Source organism: Oncorhynchus mykiss, chromosome 9 (assembly GCF_057628025.1).
Source record: "Oncorhynchus mykiss isolate SJ-2025 chromosome 9, ASM5762802v1, whole genome shotgun sequence".
Lineage (NCBI taxonomy): Eukaryota > Metazoa > Chordata > Actinopteri > Salmoniformes > Salmonidae > Oncorhynchus > Oncorhynchus mykiss.
In genome coordinates, this window is record NC_143030.1 from 39,642,970 (window position 1) to 39,670,195 (window position 27,226).

The 27,226-nt window shown below is 43.7% G+C and overlaps 1 protein-coding gene and 2 long non-coding RNA genes across 4 annotated transcripts; 1 reads left to right on the plus strand and 2 right to left on the minus strand.

Moving 5' to 3' along the window:
• Positions 1-1,804: 1,804 nt before the first annotated feature.
• On the minus strand, positions 1,805-5,734 carry LOC110531960 (putative G protein-coupled receptor 139). 2 transcript variants are annotated; one of them, XM_090184173.1, is made up of 3 exons: positions 5,223-5,439; positions 3,398-3,546; positions 1,805-2,999 (listed from the first exon to the last, which is right to left on the minus strand). In XM_090184173.1, the coding sequence occupies exons 1-3, from the start codon at positions 5,299-5,301 to the stop codon at positions 2,208-2,210; spliced, it is 1,020 nt and encodes a 339-aa protein (XP_090040299.1). In that variant the 5' UTR covers positions 5,302-5,439; the 3' UTR covers positions 1,805-2,207. The 2 variants fall into 2 exon arrangements, with proteins under 2 accessions (XP_090040299.1, XP_090040300.1); XM_090184174.1 differs by lacking the exon at positions 5,223-5,439 and adding an exon at positions 5,559-5,734 and having other exon boundaries at positions 2,076-2,999.
• Positions 5,735-8,595: 2,861 nt separating this feature from the next.
• Positions 8,596-14,091, plus strand: LOC118966030 (uncharacterized). Its single transcript, XR_005053229.2, has 2 exons — positions 8,596-8,896; positions 13,562-14,091. It is a non-coding gene; the product is annotated as an uncharacterized LOC118966030 (long non-coding RNA).
• Positions 14,092-20,120: 6,029 nt separating this feature from the next.
• LOC149980909 (uncharacterized) lies at positions 20,121-27,124 on the minus strand. Its single transcript, XR_016483226.1, has 3 exons — positions 27,080-27,124; positions 20,877-20,946; positions 20,121-20,260 (listed from the first exon to the last, which is right to left on the minus strand). It is a non-coding gene; the product is annotated as an uncharacterized LOC149980909 (long non-coding RNA).
• Positions 27,125-27,226: the final 102 nt, after the last annotated feature.

Here is a 27,226-nt window from a genome sequence, read left to right on the forward strand (position 1 = left end):
CTCTGTTATTTATTTTGATCCTGACAAACTCCCCAGCTCGACGTAAACAATCACACAGCATCTGATGGAGACAGACCGGTCGAGTGGTGAATGAGGTGAGGCCCTCTCCTCCATAAAGGGAGTCACTCGCCCGCCCAACTGGTCATTCTCGCCTGTCTTCCTTGCGGAAGTTGACTGCGTACACTAAAGCGCTCTTCAACTCGACTGGATTTCCTTTTTTCTTACTGAACCTTTCTCAGGAGAACCGTGAGGTTAACACTGCCAAACGCAGGACTTCAACTTGAAAGGTTTTGCCTCGAGTAGAATTAATTAGTATAATTAATTTTCTACTCGTCAGTCTCCGTTTAGTCTCCCAAAAACAAACACAATTGCATTTTATCGATGGCAAATGCATGGGCAAATGGTAGTCTTACCAGACACTGACTGATTTTCTGATCCACATTGTTAAGGTATCGTGACCAACAGTGCATATCTATATTCCCATTCATGTGAACTCCATAGATTAGGGCCTAATTCATTTATTCCAATGACTGATTTCCTTATGAACTGTAACTCGGCAAACATTTGAAATTGTTCCATGTTGCGTTTTATTTTTGTTCAGGGTAATAGAGTTTGAATTCAGGCTGAAACACAACAAAATGTGGATTAAGTCGACGGGTATAAGTGCCTTCAGAAAGTATTATCTGTTTCCATCACAGTTTGAACAATATGACTTTACTCGCATAACTGGATGGAAACGTGGTTAGTTATGACATAATACTGTGGTTGAAATCTCACCCTCTAAACAACAGTTTACATTGATTGCTTTTTTTCAAAGCCAATGTATTTTCCACGTACTTTCCACATCACAATGCGTTGACAAATGCCCTTGATTCAACCATTTTGTGCCCAATACACAGAAAAGCATATTTTCCATCGTTTTACTCAAACCTGGGAATTGGCACACAAAAATACCTTCCTCTGATATTGTAGATCCCCTCTTACGACTTAGAAAATCACTTCTGAATAATAAGCACTTTACCTTGTGAGGATCTGACATTCTGGGGCAGAGATATTGGGACTCCATTTTTGAGGTAACAATAGATTTTGACCATTGGGCACCAGATTTCTATGATGTGGTTAGCTGATACGTACATTACCTATCCAGGCGCTTAAGATCTGGCATGCGTCAGCAATGTCTGAGCAGGGGAACACAACCTGAACCTACCATCCTATAAGTAGTTTGTGCTGACTTCAAAATGGCGTGATTAATGTAGGCCGGCTCTGGCTCAACCTATTGATTTTGCCCAACAGCACAGTCGTTGATGTTGCACGCAGCCATTGGTTGATGCATGCAACGTCTGAGCAGGGGAGGTCAAACTCATCGGGTATGTTCCAGTTGTAAGGCTACTGAAGGCGAATATTGACCAAAGTCGTCAGGGGAGGTGAATCTGATATAGCCGAAAGTCGGACACTGTAGTGGCTTTCCATCAGCAAGGCTCAGATCAGTATGGCCGTGTGAACACAGCTGCCGTTGTTAAATATAAAAACAACTCTTTCAAGCAGGCTTAAGCAAACGGCAGACAATGCTACCACTCCAAAATATTTGTTGACAAAACAATCAAGATAGCATTTCTTAATCCCAGGCAGCTGTTTTAGGAAATGAAAAATGCTACAGCCAGGAACAGAGCTCTCCCTTTCTTGTACATCCGTCTCCTTTTGTTTGCATTCTAACTGGAAACCTATTAAAGGAAATTAATTCTGACTGCAGGGGCAAACATTGCAGGGTGACCGTTATCCTACTTTTACAGAGCAACAAAAGCTGTAAAGTACACATTTAATTTGACCTTTATTTAACTAGGCAAGTCAGTGAAGAACAAATTCTTATTTACAATGACAGCCTAGGAACAGTGGGTTAACTGTCTTGTTCAGGGGCAGAACAACAGATTTTTTACCTTGTCAGCTCGGGGATTCGATATAGCAACCTTTCGGTTACTGGCCCAACGCTCTAACCACTAGGCTACCTGCCACCCCACACATACTACCCGGGTGAGAATATTAAACTGAGTTCCTAGTTAACTATAGATTTCTGGAGAAACGGTAACCATATATGAATTTGTGTTGTGAGAACTAATCCGTTTTCCATTGTTCTAAGAAACTAGGGTTTAAACAGTCTCACTAACCCCAAGTACCTTCAGCTTGATCCAGACCTGGACAGGGCTAAAGTGTTATAAATGGTAAATAGCTGGTCTAGTGCTGGGCAGGGTTTTGTTAGTCTTGCAATGGGACAAAACCTGTCTGACACAGGTTATGAATACCTGACGGAACTTGGCCTGAGTGCAGGCATACAGGTACGTGTTGATGGCTGCATTACTGAGGCTCAGCATGCTACCAATGTCAGCCGCCACATTGATCTGCAGGTTGTAGTCGTTGCGATCCTGGCCGTAGAAGAAGGTGCGTATGATGATCTGGGTGATTGCGCGGGTGACGGAAAGCAGCACAAAGCTCATGGACACAGTCACCAGGAGCACTACAGACCTCCTCTTTCTGGAGCGCAGCAGGGGCATCACCCTGTAGGCCCCTGAGGTTAGGTTGGCAGCCGTCAACACATGGACCCTGTTGCTAAGGGAGATCTGTCGCAGAGTCAGCCCGTTGAGGGTGAGGATGATGAGGAAAGGTAGGACGTAGGCCACTAAGGTCTGGGCCCCCACCAGGGCATGCACATAACCATGAGGGGCCTCAGGTTCGTATATACAGGCCCATTTGGTCTGGTTGTGGTCATAAACTGAGACATTGGTCCAGTAGTAGGGTATTGCCAGGAGGTGGCTGAGGAGTAAGATGGTGGTGATGGCTGCTAAGGCACTGCGCGGGGTGCAGAGTTTGGTCTTGATGGCCCAGGTGTGGATGGCAATGAAGCGCTCTGCGGTGAAAACCACCACCAGCCAGGTTGAGGTGTTGTAGGCCCCGTAGCTGAATATGTCGCTCAGGCGGCACCAGGGCTCACGGCTCCAAAACGGCTCCTCAAATCAAATCAAGCCTCATTTAAAGTGCATTTAAAATGGAGGGAACAGTTCCTAATGCCATCAGTGTAATAACAACAAACACTAAAATCCATTACAAAGAAATGACAAAACGATTAGTAAAGCAGGCCAGGGTTTCCCAAACTCGGTCCGTTTAGTTTTTTGCCCTAGAAGGGTTGATTATTTGTATCAGCTGTGTACTACTTGGGCAAAAACTAAAGCATGTACTAGGGAGGCCCCGGAACAAAGTTTGGGAAGCCCTGAAACGCTACTGCGTTAATACAATGCTGTTTGCTGTTACTGTAGTAATTACAGCGTTACTATAGAAATCCAATGTAAACTTTTACTGACAGAACAAGAAATGAAAAGAACAGTGACATTTCTGATGAAATAAGTACCTCCTGGTAAAATTTGACAGTGATCTCCAGCACCACGATGAAGATGAGGACCAGAGTGTCAGCTACAGAGATGGCCATCAGGTAGAAGGTGCTGGACTTGGACAGCAGGCAGTTTCTCCGCCAGAAGATGAGAAAGGTAACAATGTTGGCTGGTGGAGGGATTTGTGTCATTAGGGTTTTTCCATTGGAAACAAATTAAGCATTTAATCATACATGCATAGCATATACCAAGCTTATATCAGCCTTTGCTTAATGTTACTATAGCCATATAAACTCAGCAAAAAAAAGAAACGTCCTCTCAATGTCAACTGCGTTTATTTTCAACAAACTAATCATGTGTAAATATTTGTATGAACATAAGATTCAACAAATGAGACAAACTGAACAAATTCCACAGACATGTGACTAACAGAAATTGAATAGTGTGTCCCTGAACAAAGGGGGGTCAAAATCAAAGGTAACAGTGAAGATCTGGTGTGGCCAACAACTGTATTAAGTACTGCAGTGCATCTCCTCCTCATGGACCGCACCAGATTTGCCAGTTCTTGCTGTGAGATGTTACCCCACTCTTCCACCTAACCCGGACATTTCTGGGGGGAATGGCCCCAGCCCTCACCCTCCAATTCAACAGGTCCCAGAAGTGCTCAATGGGATTGAGATCCAGGCTATTTGCTGGCCATGGCAGAACACTGACATTCCTGTCTTGCAGGAAATCACACACAGAATGAGCAGTATGGCTGGTGGTATTGTCATGCTGGAGGGTCATGTCAGGATGAGCCTGCAGGAAGGGTACCACATGAGGGAGGAGGATGTCTTTCCTGTAACGCACAGCGTTGAGATTGCCTGCAATCACAACAAGCTCAGTTCGATGACGCTGTGACACACCGCCCCAGACTATGACGGACCCTCCACCTCCAAATCGACCCCGCTCCAGAGTACCGTGACTCGTCAGTGAAGAGCACTTTCTCCCAGTCCTGTCTGGTCCAGCGACGGTGGGTTTGTGCCCATAGGTGACGTTGTTGCCGGTGATGTCTGGTGAGGACCTGCCTTACAGCAGGCCTACAAGCCCTCAGTCCAGCCTCTCTCAGCCTATTGCGGACAGTGTGAGCACTGATGGAGGGATTGTGCGTTCCTGATGTAACTTGGGCAGTTGTTGTTGCCATCCTGTACCTGTCCTGCAGGTGTGATGTTTGGATGTACCGATCCTGTGCAGGTGTTGTTACACGTGGTCTGCCACTGCGAGGACGATCAGCTGTCCATCCTGTCTCCCTGTAACGCTGTCTTAGGCGTCTCACAGTATAGACATTGCAATTTATTGCCCTGGCCACATCTGCAGTCCTCATGCCTCCTTGCAGCATGCCTAAGGCACATTCACGCAGGTGAGCAGGGACCATGTGCATCTTTCTTTTGGTGTTTTTCAGAGTCCGTAGAATGGCCTCTTGAGTGTCCTTAGTTTTCATAACTGTGACCTTAATTGCGTATCATCTGTAAGCTGTTAGTGTCTTAATGACCGTTCTACAGGTGCATGTTCATAAATTGTTTATGGTTCATTGAACAAGCATGGAAAACAGTTTCATTTGAATAATTTATTTGATAATTTTCTCAAAGAAAGATTCATTATAACCATTAAATGCATTATCCATTAAATGCGGAATACATTAGATTTGTCAAATATATTTGTTGGAAAAAAATAACATGCATATTCTGATGTGTGCTGAACAAATGTACCAGTTTTCCTACAACGCCCCTAGTCATTGTACTCATCCATCTGTATAAGACAGCCATACCTTGCAGCAATTAGTCCTATAGGTTTAGGTATACTCACAGGGGATGCCCACTATAGCCAAGGCTGGGTAGAACACAACCTGCAGAGTGACCATCCAGTGTTCCTCTTGGGGGTTCATGTCTTTACCCACCAGATATATTGTATACTATTAGCAGAAACAGCTTCCAGGAGAGTCCCTCTCCTCTCAACATCACAGCACATATCTGTGCTTCTGTCATATCACTAAGAGTTAACCCCTCACAAGCACAACCCACACAGACATGCAAACGTGCACACAAGTCTTTATTTACCTATTGTTAATCATTACTCTGTGAGGATCTCTGAGGCACAGACAAGCTTATTGGTTGGACTACAGAGGTTGGATATTCTACTCACCTTGTGTGCATCTAAAGAACCTTCTTCCTCTCATTGATCTACTTTTCTTGCCTCATACTGACATCCAAGTTAACAACTCTAGGGAGAGAGAATGTTTTTGTAATGTTACCCGTCTAGGGAGAGAGTACATTTATGTAATACCCATAAATGTTCCTCTGTTGTTTAAGTGTCCAGTTTTCCGTTAGATCAGGGAACAACAGCAAAACCTCCTGGGAACCTATTTAGCAGGTATTGTTGTTAGTTAGGAGAACATTCAAACATGTCAAACAAAACTTAGCCAGAACATGGTTAGCATGTTCTCTGGACACGGATGTTCTTGCAATGTCCCATGAAACATGTTGAGAACATTAACATTGGATATTCTGAGAACATGTTTCATGGGACATTGCAAGAACATCCGTGTCCAGTTTTCTAAAGGTTAGGGGAATATTTCATCAATGTCACACAAAACATACACAGACCATGGTTGCCATGTTCTCAGAATAAATATATTAATTTTCTGGATAGAGGTGTGAATGTTTAAATTAACAAATGGAGAAATTGTACAATGATTGCTCTGCAAGTACAAAGCACGAGCTCTCAAACACCCCATACGTAGCGTTAACAAGAGATTGTTTGACATCTATGAACGCAATGTCATACATCACTGCAATGAGCCATCACATTGATGAAAAGTGGGACAGGAAGTCCCATGAACTGACCACTGAGAACATGGAGGAGAGGCACACAGAGGAATCAAATACCTGCATCATTGCTGAGTGAGTGGGGGCAGCAATAATGTGAGCGCCGTCTGGTAGCCATGACCGCGATAGATGGAACTGCATAGCCACCTAGCGGTCATACGCAAGACCATACCTGCATTGTGAATTCACAAGTAATTTTATGATTTATTTGTATAGTTTAAATGTTTAAACAATACAAAAAGTAACCAAATTGCTACACGATTATTCCTGGGTTTTATATCTACTGTATTTCCACCCTATGAGGTTGGAATAATATTTGAAATTGTGAAAATGGTGACAATGCCCTTTTAGAGTACAACATTTCAGCCTGTTTTGGTGGGATGAAGTTTTGGCCTGTCTGGTGACATCAACAGGTGGTAAATTAATTAATAGACCAATAAGAAAAAGAGATCCAAACCTCTCTGCCAATAACAGCTTGTTTCTAGTTTTCTAAGGATTAGAAGAAAATTCCATTAATGTCACACCAAACATACACAGAAAATGGTTGCCATGTTCTCAGAATATAATAAATTAATATTTTACACACATTTCATTGGAACATTGCAAGAACATTCCTGTGTCCAAAGATGTTTAACCATAGTGTTAATACATTATATTCAGAGAACGTGGCAATATTTTCTGTGTGTGTTTGGTGTGACGTTGATGCAATATTCTCCTGAACCTCAGAAAACTGGACGTTCAATTGAAACGTGTCTAGAATATTAATATTGAGTGTTATGAGAACATGGTAACCACTGTCATGACTGGCCTGTTCGGGTCAGGTTACCGTGGACCATAATCCTACAGAGATATCTCTCACAACCACCAGCGGGGGAGAGATCGAGAGGTATGGAGGTGGGGGGTTTAATGACAACTCCCACCCATTGTAAATCTTATGGCAGCAGACAAAATCCCTTTTGTCCTCTCAGTATGGAGGGATGGAATGTATGATGGGCCTATGGAGAATCTACCTCTGAACAGTAACATGCAATAAATGGACTTTGGGACAATAAGTTTCATCAGCCAAAATGGTATTAGTGATGATAGATGGAATATGAAAAGGAATGTCCTTTTGTCATGTTATTAAAAGTTAAATGACCACGTTATAACGAAAACATTGTGACTTGAAGAGTTCTCCCACTATTTACTTGAGGTTTGCATACTGTACGTCGTGTGGAAAATGTCCAGATCAAAGAGCATGTTTTGTAAAGATGAAATGTGAAGTTAGTTGTCTAAATTGGATCTGAGCAAAATCCAGACCTTGCCTCGTAACTAGTTACACCCAGAGAACTTGCCCTAAAGGCGGAAACTCCCATTTCTGACCCGAGGGTATATAACATATATGATAAGAATTATCCACAGACTAGGTGACCCTGCGCTGCAGCCACGGTCTGAGTAGTCAGCAACCCCAAAATGCAACACAAGGTTGAAGAAGACAAAGGAACCTTTTATATTCTGACCCATAAGAGTTTGGGGCAAGGTTAGGGTTAAAATAAGCATAGTTGAGAAATGTACCCAAGTGTGCTTTTCTCTCATGCACTCTCTTTCTTTCTCTCTCTTTTGAAATCCACATTTTGCCATGTTGCGTTGACCCGCATGGGACCTGTTTCATTGTAAGTTCGAATCAATAGCCTCAACTGTGTGTTTGTGTATGTGTATCTTATAATTTTAGCTTGTTAGTAAATAAATAATCAACTCAATTGGTGCGATACGGACTCATTTAGTGGGACTCGGGTTTGTACAGATTCCTGGATTATGCGACATTCAGAATGAGATTGTAGAGGAAATTAATTAATTAGCAACTGTTGTGAAATTGATATTCTGATATTCTTTGAGTTCATTTGGGAAATAGAAACTCAATAAATCCAATACTTTCCAATGGTGCCCCCGGTCAATGAGTTAATAATTAGCTGATTAATTTAATCACTTAATTATAGACCGTTAATCATTCGATGAGCAGCAGTCGTCACATTAATCAATACAACGTGATGACACCACGTTCTGGGTAAGTTCCGTTTGACATTACGGGAATGGTCTCTTGGAAACAGTCCTTGACATTACTGGCACATTGCTATGAAAACATTGGATAATCACCGAATGAGACTTAAGGTGGCACATCTACACCCGCTCCTCCCCTCTGGCGTTCAACGTCGTTGGTATACTAACCACCAGTCCTGGGATCCATCATTACGCGCACCTGCAGATCATCGTGATACTCACCTGGACTCCATTACCTTCCTGATTACCTCCGCTATATCTGTCACTCCCTTGGGTTTCTTCCTCAGTCAGTATTGTTCCTGTGTTCATGCATAAATGCCACTGTTATGTTGTCTCGGTTGTTGTTTTATTAAATGTTTCTCCTGCTTCTCGACACACAGCGTCAGCGTTACTGAATACTGACTCAAACAAAAGAAGCAGCAGGAAAACGGAATATCTCCCAGACGGTCAACAAGCAGGGTTACCTTCTACGTCAACAACATGACCAGCTGGCACGGCTATGGAAGAGGCTCTTCACAGTTTGCAAGCCTCAAACACGCCCTGGAGGCATTGCATTCAGCTAGAGGAGGATACTCTACAACCAGCCGACACAGCAAGCCAGCTCAGCAACCAGCTCAGGTCAGTAATGCCCATTTGTCATTCCCAGATAAATATGACGGGACCCCATCTAAATGCTGTGGCTTCCTATTTCAGTGTTCCCTCTACTTTACACATCAGTTGCGAGCCTCCACCACCGAGAGGTCAAAGGTTGCCATGGTTATTTCTCTACTGACCTACTGGGCGGGCGTTGGAGTGGGCTACAGCTGTCTAGGAGAGTGTAGAGGATGATCTAGATTCCCGTGAGGGGTTTATGGCTCTGTTTTTTAAATGTACCTTCGCTCATCCCCTCCGGAGGGCAGAGAGAGGGGGGGGTGAGTGTCTACTTCCATTACAGCAGGGTGACCAGACGGCTGCCATGTAGCGCTCACCTTCCGGACAGTAGCAGCAACCAGTGGATTTACTGAGCCAGCGCTTCGTACGCTATTCAGAAGAGGTCTGCATGAGGAGGTCCAGATGGAACTGGCCTATTGAGATGACAACCCCACCTTGGATGCACTCATTGTGATGGCCATCCTTCTGGATAACTAACTTCGGGATCGTTGGTACTAAGATGCAATACAACAAGGGTTCATCCGCACATCCACTTCTCCTGCATCGTCTGGTTTCTTCTTTGTGGCCAAGAAGGTTGGAGGGTTACGTCCATGCATTGACTACAGAGGACTCAATAAGATTACGCGAAGTATCGGTACCCTCTTCCATTGGTGCCGGCAGCCATCAAACCGCTACACTGGGCCCGGTTCTTTACCAAACTGGACCTGCAGAGTGCTTACAATCTGCATCCGGGAGGGGGATGAGTGGAAGACTGCTTTTAGCACGATGTCTGGTCACTAAGAACACTCAGTGATGCCACTTGGCTTAGCCAAAGCCCCGTCAGTATTCCAGGCATTCGTTAACGAGGTGTTCAAGGACGCCAGGTTGTTGTGTACATCAATGATATCTTGATCTATTTGGCTACCCTGGAGGATCACATTTCTCACATTCAAGCAGTCCTGGAATGCCTCCTGGCTAACCACCTGTTCATCATGGCTGAGTAGTACAAATTTCATCAGAGGGCTGTCTCCTTCTTAGGCTACCAAATCAGCGCGCAGGGAGTGAGGATGGACGACAAGAAGGTAGATGTAAAGCCTTACCTTTGATCTTCTTCTGTTGGCACTCCAAAAGGTCCCAGTTACATCACAAATGGTCCTTTTTTTCAATAATGTCCTTCTTAATATCCATAAAAACTCAGTTTAGCTGGCACGCTTCAGTTAATAATCCACCCAGTTTCCCTCCATAAAAATGAATCCCAAATGCGCTCTCATTCACACGCTTGGAAACACTACAGCCAAAATGGGAGGCACCTAGAAAAACGACAACATTTTTCCAAAAATCAACCTGAACTCTTTCTAGAGACTGTTGACATCTAGTGGAAGCCCTAGGAACTGCAATGTGGGAGGTCCTTATAATAAAAGTGACAGCTATTGAAAATAGTGGTAGGCTGAATTTGTTTTTGTTTTGGGATGGTTTGTTTCCTGGGTTTCGCCTGTTATATTCACAGACATTATTTTAAGTTTTAGAAACTCTAGAGTTTTCTATCCAAATCTACCAATTATATGCATTTCCTAGCTTCTGGGCCTGAGAAACGGGCAGTTTACTTTGGACGCGCTTTTCATCCTGACGTGAAAATACTGCCCCCTACCTAAGAGAGGTTAAAACCTGTTAAGGATATGGCAGACGTATGCCCCCTTTGGAGGAATTGGGTACCCCTAGTAAACTGAAAAAAAAATCTGTCAAAAATTGCTAATATATGCATATAATAATTAGTATTGGATAGAAAACACTCTAAAGCTTCTAAAACCGTTGGAATTATGTCTGTAAGTATAGCAGAACTCACAGGGCAGGCATTCTTCCAAACTAGTTTTTGTGGTCATGAAAGTTGGAGCAACTTTGACGTCATCGCCCCCACCCTTCCCAACCAGTTATGATTCTGGGGAGACTTTATATGTCTTCCACTAGATGTCCTCATTCAGTAGAGCTTTTAATCGTTCAAATCCCACGAGAATTGGCCCTATGGGAGTGAAATTAGTGTGTGCCATGAGAAAATATGTTGTGCGTTGTGGCGCGAATTGGTCCCAGCCATTCCTTTGTTCCAGTACTCAGAAGAAGGACAAACGACGACGGGTTGAATTGAAATTTGTTTTGTGTGTTTAAAACATCATAAAGCTTGCTTCTGCACTTAGTTTGACCTGTTTAGTCGACATATAATATGTAATTTTGAAGTTTTGATGCGCAACTTTTCCGGACCAGAGGACATTTTGGGTGCATTTCAGCTGATGTTATTAGCAGTAGCTAATACAAAGACGCAAGACTTGAAACCAAACGATGTATTGGGTAAGTATGAAGCCTTCCAGAACATTCTGAACGAAGACCATCGAAGGTAAGGGAATATTTATGCTGAAATCTGTGTTTCTGTTGACTCCAACATTACGGAGAAATGTAGCTTATATCTGAGCACCGTCTCAGAATATTGAATAGTGTGCGATTTCTGTAACGTTAAAAATAAATGTAACAAAGCGATTGCATAAAGAAGCAGTGTATCTTTCTAACTATATGTAGAACATGTATATTTAGTCAAAGTTTATGATGTCTATTTACGTTATCTTGCCGCGCTACCTAGATTTCCTGCGGACATTTTTGAATAATTTCTGAACATGAACTCAATGTAAATGGACATTTATGGATATAAATGGCATATTATTGAGAAAAAAAATTGTACTGTGTAACATGTCCTATTACTGTCATCTGATTAAGATTTTCAAAAGGTTAGTGAATTATTTATTTTTTAATCCTGCGTTTGTTGATTGCATGTTTTGGCTATTCAAATGAGCTGTGTCTGGTGGTGGTTTGACATATATGTGCTATGTTTTCGCCGTAAAACATTTTAGAAATCTGACTTGCTGGCTAGATGAACAAGGTGTTTATCTTTCATTTGAGCTATTGGACTTGTTAATGTGTGAAGGTTAAATATTTCTAAGAATATTTTTGCGTTCCATGCGCCACCGTTTCAGCTGAACGTGGGAGGGTAGATTCCCAAATGGGAACCAGTATCTCTAAAAAGTAGTTAGGGAGGGCCCCACCATAGGTTGGTGTGGAGCCCAGCGGCTGATGACGCCTTCTGTCTAGTCAAGTGACATTTCACCTCCACCCCATTGCTCGAACATCCAGATCCCAGGTAGGAGTAGAGGCAGTTCTGTCTCAACGACAGTGTAATCCACAAAAGTTGTACCCGTATGCATATTACTCTAAGAACCCTGCAGAGAGGAATTACGACATCGGTGATCGTGAGCTCCTAGCAGTGAAGTTGGCATTAGAGGAGTTGACACACTGGCTGGAGGGTGCCAAGGAACCATTTGTCATTCTCACCGACCATCGCAACCTGGAGTACATACGGACAGTGAGGAGGCTGAATCCGTGCCAAGCATGGTGGGCCCTTCACAAGGTTTGACTTCACGCTGACCCATCACCCAGGTTCTAAGAACACCAAGGCCGATGTCGTGTCTCTACGATTCGGGAGAGGGTCCTGTCCAGAATGTGTCCATAATACCATCTTCCCATGTTTTAGCTTCTTTAGTCGGGGAAGTAGATGTGGTCATCCGCCAGGCTCTGGAGAGGGAGCCCGCACCCAGTAACTGTCTTCCCGAGCGCATCTACGTCCCTAGAGGGTTAAGGGACCGGCTGCTTACCTGGGCAGCTGCTTACCTGTTACACACAGCTGTTGTCACTGGACATCCAGGTATTTCTCGCACTACCCAATCCAACTCTGAGAAATACTGGAGGCCCACCTTGGCGCAGGATGTCACTCGCTACGTCAAATCGTGTTCCGTATAGGCCCAAACCAAATTTCCCTCCGGAACGCTCCAGCAGGGAAGCTCCTTCCCCTTACCGTGCCTCAGCGTCCCTGGTCCCATCTATCCATTTACTTTGTTACTGATCTCCCCTCCCCTGGTTGTGGATAGATTTTCAAAATCCTGTAATTGAAATCCCTCTTTCTGGTGTCCCTACTGCTCTCCAGGTCGCTGAGGCATTCTTCCAGCAGGTCCTCTGGAATTATGGCCTTCCTGGAGGACATTGTCTCTGACTGTGGCCCCCAATTCACATCACGGGTATGGAAAGCCTTTATGGAGAAGCTCGGTGTCATGGCCAGCCTCAGTTCTGGGTACTGGCCTCAGTCCAACGGGCAGGTAGAGAGGATGCACCAGGAGCTTGGGAGGATCCTGAATCACTGTCAGGACTGGCAGGTAGAGTGGGCTCGATTCCTTCCATGGGCAGAGTACGCCCAGAACTTGCTATGTCACTCCTCCTCTGGGTTGACCCCCTTCAGTTTGTTCTGGGTTTTCAACCAGCCCTGGCTCCGTTGACCCTGGGTAAGACCGACGCTCCTGCGGTTGATGAGTGGTTCTGGCGCGCAGAAGAAGTGCGGAGTGACGCTCACGTGAGACTTCAGTGTGCGTCCACTGTCAAAAGGTCCAGGAAGACCATCACCACAGTGCGACCCCTGTGTTCCACCCTGGGGATCATATCTGGCTTTCTACCAGGAACCTTCCACTCTGCCTGCCCTGCCAGAAACTGAGCCCCCGAGGTCACGTATAGGTTACCACTTCCCAGTCACTACAGTATCTCACCTTTTCATGTTTTCCTTCTCAGGCCGGTGGTTCCTGGTCCCCTAGCTGATGCTGTCCCCCATGACTCCCCCTTGGACATCGAGGGGAGTCCAACATATGCTGTCAGATCCCTACTGGACTCCCGACATCGTGGGGGTTGGCTCCATCCAGTACCTGGTGGACTGGGAGGGGTATGGCCCAGAGGAGCGGTGTTGGGTTCCCAACATCACCCGTGATTTCCACCTTCGCCACCCGGACCGGCTCGCTCCTCGTCCTCGGGGTCGTCCCTTTGGTCAGCGTTGTCCTGCGCCGGAAGCTGAGCTTCGCATTTACTCCCACTCCTCCGGCATTCGACATCGCCGGTATACTAACTACCGATCCATCATTACACACACCTGGCATCCATCATTAAGCGCATCTGCAGATCATCATGTTACTCACCTGGACTCCATTACCTTCCTGATCACCTCCCCTATATGTCACTCCCTTGTGTTCCTTCCTCAGTAAGTATTGTCCATGCGTAAACGCAACTGTTATGTTGTCTCTTTTAATTAAACATTTCTCCTGCACCTGCTTCTCGACTCAGTGTCATCGTTACATAAGGGAACGTTCTCTTACGTTGTGGGAAAGTTTGTTGTTAGCTGGAATGGTTCGATGGACATCGCTCATAATATGAAGACCTAAGGGTCTTTCTTGCTGGTAAACATTTACTTTGACATCTAGCACCTTTTTTATTTGTTTTTTATTTAACTAGGCAGTCCGTTAAGAACAAATGTACAAATACTGACTACCCCGACCAAACCCTAGCCCGGATGATGCTGGGCCAATTGTGCGCTGCCCTATTGGACTCCAATCACAGCCGTTTGTGATACAGCTTGGAATCGAACCAGGGTCTGTAGTGATGCCTTTAGCATTGAGGTGCAGTGCCTTAGACATTGCACCACTCGGGAGCTCTGCTCAAAGACAGTGGATGTGTACAGTATATGTTCGATCTCTTCTCATTCAAATGATAATGGCCCAATGCATTGGCCTGTCAGAATGGGAATAACATCTCTATGTGGGTAATATCTGCTTTGCTGTTCCATCTCCACTGTGACATGACAGTAAGCACTTCAGACTAGAGGCAGGGGCTGGAAAGAGTAGACCATGGCACTCCATTACTGCAGTTGTCTGCACTAAGGGACTGTTTGTCTCTAGACAGTGTCTATTCTCTTTTCCCAATCCCTTTTGAAGTGAAAATAAAAATCAGGCTCTGACTGGAATATGGCTTGAAATAGAACATTAATTAAATGAATGAGAACATTTTTCATAACTCTCTCTGATTCATTGTGAGTTTCTGGACATGTTGCCTCAGGGTAGAATATGCAGACGCACCCCTTTCTCTCCTCTCATGGCTGACTGAGTTTGGGGAGACAACATCCATCTGTGTATGTGTGTAGTGGTTCAGAATGAAGCACTGTTTCCCAGGCAGCATCCGTCTGCAACTGCCACTCCTAGTCCATCCGTCTGCCACTGCCATAACCTGTAGGCTATGATGTCAAAAGTAGTGCATTAAGGTATAGGGTGTAATTACAAACGGGTTGGTGCATGCCAAGGAACAATGTGCTGACGTTGGCAATGTATGACCTTCTAGAATCTAGAAGGCAGAATGAGCATTCTATTGTGTTTCCTGCTGAGAGACCATAGACCGTATGAGACAAGCAGGATAAGGCTACTGTGACTTGCCCATGAACCTGTTTCATTATTAGGTGTCACAGTTAAGTGATGTGCTTGGTGGAAGTTTAACTGTTTTCCGCCTTCAAGGGGTGAATTGCTATTACTCCAATGTGAAATTGGTTGTAGGCTAGAGTTGCATAATTAAGTTTAATGCTACATTTGTCCATTAAATTGATGACACAAATTCTTCCTGCTCATATCTAATCTTATCAGATTCCAACCTGGAATGCAAATATGTCTCCCTCTATTTATTATGATATGTTACATTTCATATGGTATGTATTAATTTGTGGATGTCCATTCCACTTTGTTGTGGCTAACATTAGCTACGTGGTCAACTTTAGCTAGGGGTTAGGGGAAGGGTTAGCTAACATGCTAAAGTTGTCTGTGATGTGATTCAAACATGCAACCTTTGGGTTGCCAGACATTCTCATCTGACACCTAGTCATCCTCCTTTCAATTTTTGGGGCTTAAGTTAGAGTTTGTGTGAGGATCGATGCTGGAGACAGGAAGCAGGCACAGGGAAAACATTTAATAGACAATGGACATGAAACAGGACAGGAACAGTGTCTGGACAGAGGACAACATAACGACATGAATGCAGACACAGGGAACAGGGGAGCAGACAATTATATTCGGGGTGAGTCCAATGAGCGCTGCTGCACGTAATGATGGTGACAGGTGTGCGTAATAAAGGGTAGCCTGGTGCCCTCGAGCGCCAGAGAAGGAGAGCGGGAGCAGGCGTGACAGTTTGAGTTTATTTTTACAGGGACAGTACACATTAATTAACATTTCAGTAAAATGCCGGTTTTAGCAAGCCGGCAAATTTTCAACCGCAGTCCCTGTGCTGGTTATTAAAAATAATTACAATAACTATACAGACAACAATTGAGCACATGCAAAGCAACAAAACAAAATACATAAAAGCCACAAAGTGTTTTACACAACTCACAAGCTACAGAAAACAGATCAAATGGAAAGTAACCTTTTGTCTTATGTAACCATACCAAACGTGATATTGTGCTAATTTGGGTGTCACGGATTTACATTTACTATGATACATCTATTCTTTGAGGCCAGGCTGCAGGTACAGATGAAGATGAAGTTTTATTGAATAATTTAGTGTACTGCTGAAGCTAGCCAACAGATGGCACTGTGTGGGTACTTTGGGTAGAGGATTCCTTTCCAACAGTTTGATATTTTGGAAGCTCACATTTTCTACACCACAAGCAAAGCACAATCTTACATGACATTTAGCTGGCCTAAAGACATCTCTGTGCAAAGGTTATACGCTGACAGTAGTTTACAATTTTTCCCATTATATTTCTTATTTATTTATTTTGTTTAACCTTTATTTAACTAGGCAAGTCAGTTAAAGAATACATTCTTAATTTACAATGATGGCCTACCAAAAGGCAAAAGGCCTCCTGCGGGGACGACAAGAGAGACACCACAATACTACATAAAAGAGACCTAAGATATAGATATAGATATAAGACATAGTATAGCAGCAACACATGACAACACAGCATGGTAGCAACACCACATGACAACATGGTAGCAACACAACATGGTAGCAGCACAGCATGGTAGCAGCACAAAACATGGTACAAACATTATTGGGCACAGACAACAGCACAAATGCAAGAAGGTAGAGACAATACATCATGCGAAGCAGCCACAACTGTCAGTAAGACTGTCCATGATTGAGTTTTTGAATGAAGAGATGGAGTGTAAGACTGTATCATCTGCATATAAATGCATGAGAGAGCTTCCTACTGCAAGAGCTATGTTGTTGATGCACATTTTGAAGAGCGTGGGGCCTAGGATCGAGCCTTGGGTTACTCCCTTGGTGACAGGCAGTGGCTGAGACAGCAGATGTTCTGACTTTATACATTGCACCCTTTGAGAGAGGTAGTCAGCAAACCAGGTGAAAGACCCCTCAGAGACACCAATACGGGAATGGTCTACCGTATCAAAAGCTTTGGCCAAGTCAACAAAAATAGCAGAACAACATTGCTTAGAATCAAAGGCAAGGGAGACATCATTTAGGACTTTTAAGGTTGCAGTGACACATCCATAACCTGAGAGGAAACAAGATTGCATACCAGTGAAAATACTATAAACATCAAGAAAGCCAGTAAGTTGATAATTGACAAGTTTTTCCAACACTTTTGATAAACAGGGCAAAATAGAAATTGGCCTAACAGTTAGGATCAACTTGATCTCCCCCTGTAAATATAGGATGCAACGTGGCTGCCTTCCAAGCAATGGGAACCTCCCCAGAGAGGAGAGACAGTGAATGCCTGCAGGGAGAAACTTTGTAGCGGGGCAGGGGAAAAATAGGGAGGAGCATCGGGGCTAGTCGCATTAGAAGGGGTGGGAGATGAGGAAATGTTGGACAGGCAATGAGATATAGCTGATAGGAATCTTAACTCAATTAAGTGGTGATTAAAGAGCTCAGCCACGTGCTCCTTGTCAGTAACAACCACATTATCTACATTAAGGGACATTGGCAGCTGTGAGGAGGAGGGTTTACTATCCAGGTCTTTAAAACGGTTTTACAGAACTTCTTGTGGTTAGACCCACAGAGAGTGAACTCCTCCTTAAAGTAACTAACTTTGGCCTTCCGGATAGCCTGAGTGGACTTATTTCTCAATTGCCTGAACGAGACCCAGTCAGACTGAGTATGCGTGTGCCGAGCCTTTCGCCAAATGGAATTCTTGAGGTGGAGTAACTCTGCCAGATCACGGTCGAACAAGGGGCTGAACCTGTTTTAATTCTCATTTTCTTTATGGTGGTGTGTTTATTAACAATACCGCTGAAAATATCAAGAAATACTGTCCACGTGTCTTTGACAGAGGGGATCAAGCTGATTCTATACCAATTTACAGAGGCCAGGTCATGAAGGAAGGCTTGCTCATTAAAGTTTTTTAGCAAGAGTCTATGACAAATCAGGACAGAGAGATTCACTGAGCAGCCGTTACGAACACAGGCTGTAAAACTGTGATCACTAAGGCCATTACAGAAAACACCAGACTGATGCCTATCAGGAATATTTGTGAGGATACATCAAGGAGAGTAGCCTTTTCTGGATGTTTGGAGTCATACCTTGTGAAATTGGTAATAATCTGAGAAAGATTTAGGGAGTCCCAATGCTTTACAACTTGGTCAGGTGGTTTAAGCATGTCCCAGTTTAGGTCAACTAGCAGGAAAAATTCAGACTTAGTGTAAGGGGCCAGGAGAGAGCTTAGGGCAGGTAGGGTACAGGCCGGTGCCCACGGTGGATGATAACACCCAGCAACAATCAACAAAGAGCTATTTGAAAGATTAATGCTTTAAACCAGCAAATCAAATTGTTTGGAGAACGGCTTGGTGGAGACAACCGAGCACTGAAGGTGTTCCTTGGTAAAGATTGCTACTCCACCACCTTTGGAAGATCTATCTTGCAGAAAAATAATACAAACAGAAAGGTTAACATCAGTGTTCAAAACACTCTTTCTTAACCATGTCTCAGTAATGACCAACACATCTGGATTGGAACTGTGAACCTACACTTTCAATTGATACATTTTAGGTAATAAGCTTCTAGTGTTAATGTGCAGATAACCCAGGCTTTTACGAGAGCAGAAATCAGTGAAGCAGATATCAGAGCACAAGTCAGAATTGGAGCTAGCAACTGTAGATGGGCCAGGGTGTACATGCACATATCTAGATATCAGCAGTAATACAATCAGGGCACGGAAGAGGACAGTGTTGATTTTTTATTTCATCAGGTAAAATGAATACAAAGCTGGAGAGAGGTGGTTAGAATAGGATGGGAGGCCAAGAGTGTTAACTTATAGAGAGTCAGATTCCCGAGTGTGGTAAGAAAGATAGTCTGTGCAACGTTTGGGTAAACAAGCAAGTTCATAGTCAACAAAGCAGACAGGAGCCATGAGGCAAATAGCATAAAGCACCAGAATAAAAAATATAACGACTTGGGGCTAGCCATTGTAGGTTCAAGGAGTCACCCACCCCAACAAGATTAACTTGATAGAGTGACTCTCTAGGAGTCCAGTAGGCTATAAAAGTATGAGATAAAATAAATAAATAGTAGGCCTATACAGATTAATTAAAGCGTTTCTGAGTAAGTTCACATAATAAGCTTGGCAAGTTAATTAGTTGTCAAAACGGTGGTTGTAGCTGATGCATGGAAGTCAGGCACAGGAGAGCAGAGATGAGTGGACAAAGCACTTTACTGAGGCGATATAATTAGAACAGAACGCAACCGTGTCACAAAAACAAATGCCCAAAGAACAAGTGAGGCATCACAAAGTACAACAACCCAGTACAAAGTACCGGCTGCCACAAAGCACGGGTACAAAACAAAACCCGGCGCAAACCAGCCGGAAGCGTGCCAACCTTGACAATAAACAATACCCCACACAGACATGGAGGGAACAGAGGGTGAAATACACATAGTAATTATGAGATGTAAACCAGGTGTGCAGGAAATCAAGACAAAACAAATGGAAAATGAAAGGTGGAGCGGCTATGGCTAGAAGACGGTGAACAAATCGCCAGGTGGAATCCAAGCAGATATGACTGAACCCAGGCAGTGAGTGATGGTATTTTGGGCACCAATGGGAACACAATGACAGTAATGACAATACTTCAAGGCTCAATTTATTAGGTAACAGGATCCAGTCCTGGGTTGCTTACCTGCTTGACATTTTGCAACGTACAACAGCATGCCAACCACACTGATTAGAGGTGTATAGAAAAGGATTTCTGCTGTTCATAAAACATGTTGAAAGCAGAGGGAAATTCCTTGGAGGAGGAGTGAACGAAACAGGCATGCCACTGATTGAATAGACATGAAGAGAGTAAGGGTTGGTTGGAATTAGAAAACAACAAAAACATTCTGGCACGTGTGCTGGTTGTTATATTAGAAGAGGAGTCTTGTTTCCAGGGAAACCAGGGTTCCGTGAAGAGGAATTGCTGTGGAGGATTCGACATCTGGGGTCATCTTGTACTTCACCCCCTGAGGGACAGGGAATCCATGATAATGAAAATGATGATAATGCCATTTAAGTACAAGAGCTGATTGAAAAGACAGCCTGAAATATCTGCCTGTTTTGGCCTGCCTGGTGACATCACCAGTTGATAAATTAGTTAATAGACCAACAAGAAAAATGATTTCAAACCTCTCTGCCAATACCATAGTTTTCAGTTTCCCCCTCCCCACTCCGACAGTAATATCAAAATTATTGCTTGAGCTATTTTTGTTTGTTTTTGACCATTTGAAAACAATCACAGTACGGTGCTTCATTGTTACCCATAAAATGATATGATATTGAGATAAAAACGCATTGGACCGTTAAAAATTTCTGTATTTGGCATCTGTTCAATCCCATTCAGTAGATGGTAATGGTGATGATAAAAGGGTACCATTCTGGTGTAACTGTTGAGGATGGTTTTACCTCCCACACAGTGACGATTTCAGAATGTAAATCTTGGTGGGGCAAAACAATTAAAAGTGGGATGCATGCCAGCAAAGCCACTACACAACCCAACACTAAACAATACATTAATTTCATTATAACAGTGACAAACAGTGCCCACATAAAGCTGTCCCAACAGCAGTCCCAAATTCTTACCATTGCTACACCTGGCTATCAGCGGAGCCTTGTCTGGCAGCGAAACAGGTCATTCAGCCTCATTTACTGCCTTTAAAAAAAACAAAGCTGGTATGACTGACTTTCTTAAACAAATGTGGTTTCTAATGACAATTGAGATGTACAAACTAATCAAATCAAATCAAATCTAATTTTATTTGTCACATACACAAGGTTAGCAGATGTTAATGCGAGTGTAGCGAAATGCTTGTGCTTCTAGTTCCGACAATGCAGTAATAACAAGTAATCTAACTAACAATTCCAAAACTACTGTCTTGTACACAGTGTAAGGGGATAAAGAATATGTACATAAGGATATATGAATGAGTGATGGTACAGAGCAGCATAGGCAAGATACAGTAGATGGTATCGAGTACAGTATGTACAAATGAGATGAGTATGTAAACAAAGTGGCATAGTTTAAAGTGGCTAGTGATACATGTATTACATAAGGATACAGTCGATGATATAGAGTACAGTATATACGTATGCATATGAGATGAATAATGTAGGATAAGTAACATTATATAAGGTAGCATTGTTTAAAGTGGCTAGTGATATATTTACATCATTTCCCATCAATTCCCATTATTAAAGTGGCTGGAGTTGAGTCAGTGTCAGTGTGTTGGAAGCAGCCACTCAGTGTTAGTGGTGGCTGTTTAACAGTCTGATGGCCTTGAGATAGAAGCTGTTTTTCAGTCTCTCGGTCCCAGCTTTGATGCACCTGTACTGACCTCGCCTTCTGGATGATAGCGGGGTGAACAGGCAGTGGCTCGGGTGGTTGATGTCCTTGATGATCTGTATGGCCTTCCTGTGACATCGGGTGGTGTAGGTGTCCTGGAGGGCAGGTAGTTTGCCCCCGGTGATGCGTTGTGCAGACCTCACTACCCTCTGGAGAGCCTTACGGTTGAGGGCGGTGCAGTTGCCATACCAGGCGGTGATACAGCCCACCAGGATGCTCTCGATTGTGCATCTGTAGAAGTTTGTGAGTGCTTTTGGTGACAAGCCGAATTTCTTCAGCCTCCTGAGGTTGAAGAGGCGCTGCTGCGCCTTCTTCACGATGCTGTCTGTGTGAGTGGACCAATTCAGTTCAATTCACATCTGTGATGTGTATGCCGAGGAACTTAAAACTTGCTACCCTCTCCACTACTGTTCCATCAATGTGGATAGGGGGGTGTTCCCTCTGCTGTTTCCTGAAGTCCACAATCATCTCCTTAGTTTTGTTGACGTTGAGTGTGAGGTTATTTTCCTGACACCACACTCCAAGGGCCCTCACCTCCTCCCTGTAGGCCGTCTCGTCGTTGTTGGTAATCAAGCCTACCACTGTTGTGTCGTCCGCAAACTTGATGATTGAGTTGGAGGCGTGCTTGGCCACGCAGTCGTGGGTGAACAGGGAGTACAGGAGAGGGCTCAGAACGCACCCTTGTGGGGCCCCAGTGTTGAGCATCAGCGGGGAGGAGATGTTGTTGCCTACCCTCACCACCTGGGGGCGGCCCGTCAGGAAGTCCAGTACCCAGTTGCACAGGGCGGGGTCGAGACCCAGGGTCTCGAGCTTGATGACGAGCTTGGAGGGTACTATGGTGTTGAATGCCGAGCTGTAGTCGATGAACAGCATTCTCACATAGGTATTCCTCTTGTCCAGATGGGTTAGGGCAGTGTGCAGTGTGGTTGAGATTGCATCGTCTGTGGACCTATTTGGGCGGTAAGCAAATTGGAGTGGGTCTAGGGTGTCAGGTAGGGTGGAGGTGATATGGTCCTTGACTAGTCTCTCAAAGCACTTCATGATGACGGATGTGAGTGCTACGGGGCGGTAGTCGTTTAGCTCAGTTACCTTAGCTTTCTTGGGAACAGGAACAATGGTGGCCCTCTTGAAGCATGTGGGAACAGCAGACTGGTATAGGGATTGATTGAATATGTCCGTAAACACACCGGCCAGCTGGTCTGCGCATGCTCTGAGGGCGCGGCTGGGGATGCAGCCTTGCGAGGGTTAACACGTTTAAATGTCTTACTCACCTCGGCTGCAGTGAAGGAGAGACCGCATGTTTTCGTTGCAGGCCGTGTCAGTGGCACTGTATTGTCCTCAAAGCGGGCAAAAAAGTTATTTAGTCTGCCTGGGAGCAAGACATCCTGGTCCGTGACTGGGCTGGATTTCTTCCTGTAGTCCGTGATTGACTGTAGACCCTGCCACATGCCTCTTGTGTCTGAGCCGTTGAATTGAGATTCTACTTTGTCTCTGTACTGGCGCTTAGCTTGTTTGATAGCCTTGCGGAGGGAATAGCTGCACTGTTTGTATTCGGTCATGTTACCAGACACCTTGCCCTGATTAAAAGCAGTGGTTCGCGCTTTCAGTTTCACACGAATGCTGCCATCAATCCACGGTTTCTGGTTAGGGAATGTTTTAATCGTTGCTATGGGAACGACATCTTCAACGCACGTTCTAATGAACTCGCACACCGAATCAGCGTATTCGTCAATGCTGTTATCTGACGCAATACGAAACATCTCCCAGTCCACGTGATGGAAGCAGTCTTGGAGTGTGGAGTCAGCTTGGTCGGACCAGCGTTGGACAGACCTCAGCGTGGGAGCCTCTTGTTTTAGTTTCTGTCTGTAGGCAGGGATCAACAAAATGGAGTCGTGGTCAGCTTTTCCGAAAGGGGGGCGGGGCAGGGCTTTATATGCGTTGCGGAAGTTAGAGTAACAATGATCCAAGGTCTTTCCACCCCTGGTTGCGCAATCGATATGCTGATAAAATTTAGGGAGTCTTGTTTTCAGATTAGCCTTGTTAAAATCCCCAGCTACAATGAATGCAGCCTCCGGATAAATCGTTTCCAGTTTGCAGAGAGTTAAATAAAGTTCGTTCAGAGCCATCGATGTGTCTGCTTGGGGGGGGATATATGTACGGCTGTGATTATAATCGAAGAGAATTCTCTTGGTAGATAATGCGGTCTACATTTGATTGTGAGGAATTCTAAATCAGGTGAACAGAAGGATTTGAGTTCCTGTATGTTTCTTTCATCACACCATGTCACGTTGGCCATGAGGCATACGCCCCCGCCCCTCTTCTTACCAGAAAGATGTTTGTTTCTGTCAGCGCGATGCGTGGAGAAACCCGTTGGCTGCACCGCTTCGGATAGAGTCTCTCCAGTGAGCCATGTTTCAGTGAAGCAAAGGACGTTACAGTCTCTGATGTGCCTCTGGAATGCTACCCTTGCTCGGATTTCATCAACCTTGTTGTCAAGAGACTGGACATTGGCAAGAAGAATGCTAGGGAGTGGTGCACGGTGTGCCCGTCTCCGGAGTCTGACCAGAAGACCGCCTCGTTTCCCTCTCTTTCGGAGTCGTTTTTTTGGGTCGCTGCATAGGATCCACTCCGTTGTCCTGTTTGTAAGGCAGAACACAGGATCCGCGTCGCGAAAAACATATTCTTGGTCATACTGATGGTGAGTTGACGCTGATCTTATATTCAGTAGTTCTTCTCGACTATATGTAATGAAACCTAAGATGACCTGGGGTACTAATGTAAGAAATAACACGTAAAAAAACAAAAAACTGCATAGTTTCCTAGGAACGCGAAGCGAGGCGGCCATCTCTGTCGGCGACGGAAGTCCAACATAGTGTTGGACATAATGGGACGACAGGCAGAAAAGCGGAAATCTGTAATTTCGATTAAGACATTAATGAGTGAGCTAGGACGGACATAAGTTAGTCAATATAAATATTTGTTTAGCACTTTGAAATTTACAGCGACAGAATTCAGAAGATGGGCCATTCTTACAGTACACCAAGTCAGAACCGTGGGATAAAAAAAGGGGGCATATAAGCAGACAATGAAAGCTCTGACAATATTCGATGATTACATTTCTCTACAACAGTTTATAGGCTACATGTGCACCACCATAGACCAAATTATTAGGGTGAGACACATGGGTTACTAACATCTAACAACATACATTTAGTATTACTTTCTTAGCTACAGTATACATTTCTCCCTGGCATAGTACATAATTTATGCAGCAGCGTACAATACATTTTGTTGGCTCACCTTTTTGTCCTTCGAGGGCAAATTTTGTCATCAAAGTATGGCATTCTCTGGATTTATGGTGCTTTCAAAACAACTGGGAACTCGAGAAAAAAAAACAAGGTCGAATCATGATGACGTCATTGATCTTCAGGTTTTACCTCTAGAAAGAGGCCGGATTTACAATTCTGAGTTGGATGACCGATCAAAACTTATTTTCCCAGTCAGAGCTTAATTATTCCCAGACTTCCCAGTTGTATTCAACTCACTGAAGTCAAGTTTTCGCAGATCCGAGTTAACCTGTTAGATCTCTAGGGGCGCTATTTCATTTTTGGATAAAAAACGTTCCCGTTTTAAGCGCAATATTTTGTCACGAAAAGATGCTCGACTATGCATATTCTTGACAGTTTTGGAAAGAAAACACTCTGAAGTTTCAGAATCTGCAAAGATTTTGTCTGTAAGTGCCCCAGAACTCATTCTACAGGCGAAACCAAGATGATACGTCAAACAGGAAATTAGCAGAATTTCTGAAGCTCTGTTTTCTAATGTCTCCTTATATGGCTGTGAATGCGACAGGAATAAGCTTAGACCTTCTGCCGTTTCCCCAAGATGTCGGCAGCATTGTGACGTATTTGTAGGCATATCATTGGAAGATTGACCATAAGAGACTACATTTTCCAAGTGTCCGCCTGGTGTCCTGCGTCGAAACTGGTGCGCAAAGCCAGGTGCAAGTATTTTTCCATTTGATTGAGAGGGGAAACCATGCTTCCACGAACGATATATCATCGAAGAGATATGTGAAAAACACCTTGAGGATTGATTCTAAACAACGTTTGCCATGTTTTCAGTCGATATTATGGAGTTAATTTGGAAAAAAGTTCGCGTTTTGAGGACTGAATTTTCGTTTTTTTTTGGTAGCCAAATGTGATGTAAAAAACGGAGCTATTTCTAATACACAAAGAATCTTTTTGGAAAAACTGAGCATCTGCTATCTAACTGAGAGTCTCCTCATTGAAAACATCTGAAGTTCTTCAAAGGTAAATTATTTTATTTCAAGGCTTTTATGTTTTTGTTGAAATGTTGCGTGCTGGATGCTAACGCTAATGCTAATGCTAAATGCTACGCTAGCTAGCTACTTTTACACAAATGATTGTTTTCCTATGGTTGAGAAGCATATTTTGAAAATCTGAGATGACAGTGTTGTTTACAAAAGGCTAAGCTTGCGAGATGGCATATTTATTTCATTTCATTTGCGATTTTCATGAATAGTTAACGTTGCGTTATGGTAATGAGCTTGAGGCTGTAGTCACGATACCGGATCCGGGTTTGGGAGATCAGAGAGGTTAACAGTTGTTTTGAGCGCGGCACAAATCATGCTTCATTGACAGCTTGGTCAATGTTGAATGTTTATCATTTTAAACTTGGAAAAGAGCCTTTTAATCCCAGATTTGGGACCACATAGCCACTGTCACTGATTCCTTCCAAACCACTTTTTTTGCGATTTCCAACTTGTTGTGTAATGTTTATGGCCGATGAGCACTGTTAAGTTTTATCTATCAATTCCCTTCATTATTTCACTTCATATGACAAGGATGTAAAAGTATTTGCCAGTAAATTGTCGATTTATTCATGATGAAGAATGATAGCTAAGATTTTGAAAGTATGATGTTGAGATGATCAGTCCAATCAAAGCTACTGTACATAAATGTCAATTTTTCAGGACCCTGGCTTTCAAAGATAATTCGTAAAGATCCAAATAATTTCACAGATCTTCATTGTAAAGGGTTTAAACACTGTTTCCCATGCTTGTTTAATGAACCATAAACAATTAATCAACATGCACCTGTGAAACGGACGTTAACCTTTCTGATCTCCCCATCCCGGATCCGGGATCGTGAATACAGACTCAAGCTCATTACCATAACGCAACGTTAACTATTCGTGAAAATCGCAAATGAAATGAAATAAATATGCCATCTCTCAAGCTTAGCCTTTTGTAAACAACACTGTCATCTCAGATTTTCAAAATATGCTTCTCAACCATAGGAAAACAATCATTTGTGTAAAAGTAGCTAGCTAGCGTAGCATTTAGCATTAGCATTAGCGTTAGCATCCAGCACGCAACATTTCAACAAAAACATAAAAGCCTTGAAATAAAATAATTTACCTTTGAAGAACTTCAGATGTTTTCAATGAGGAGACTCTCAGTTAGATAGCAGATGCTCAGTTTTTCCAAAAAGATTCTTTGTGTATTAGAAATAGCTCCGTTTTTTACATCACATTTGGCTACCAAAAAAAAACGAAAATTCAGTCC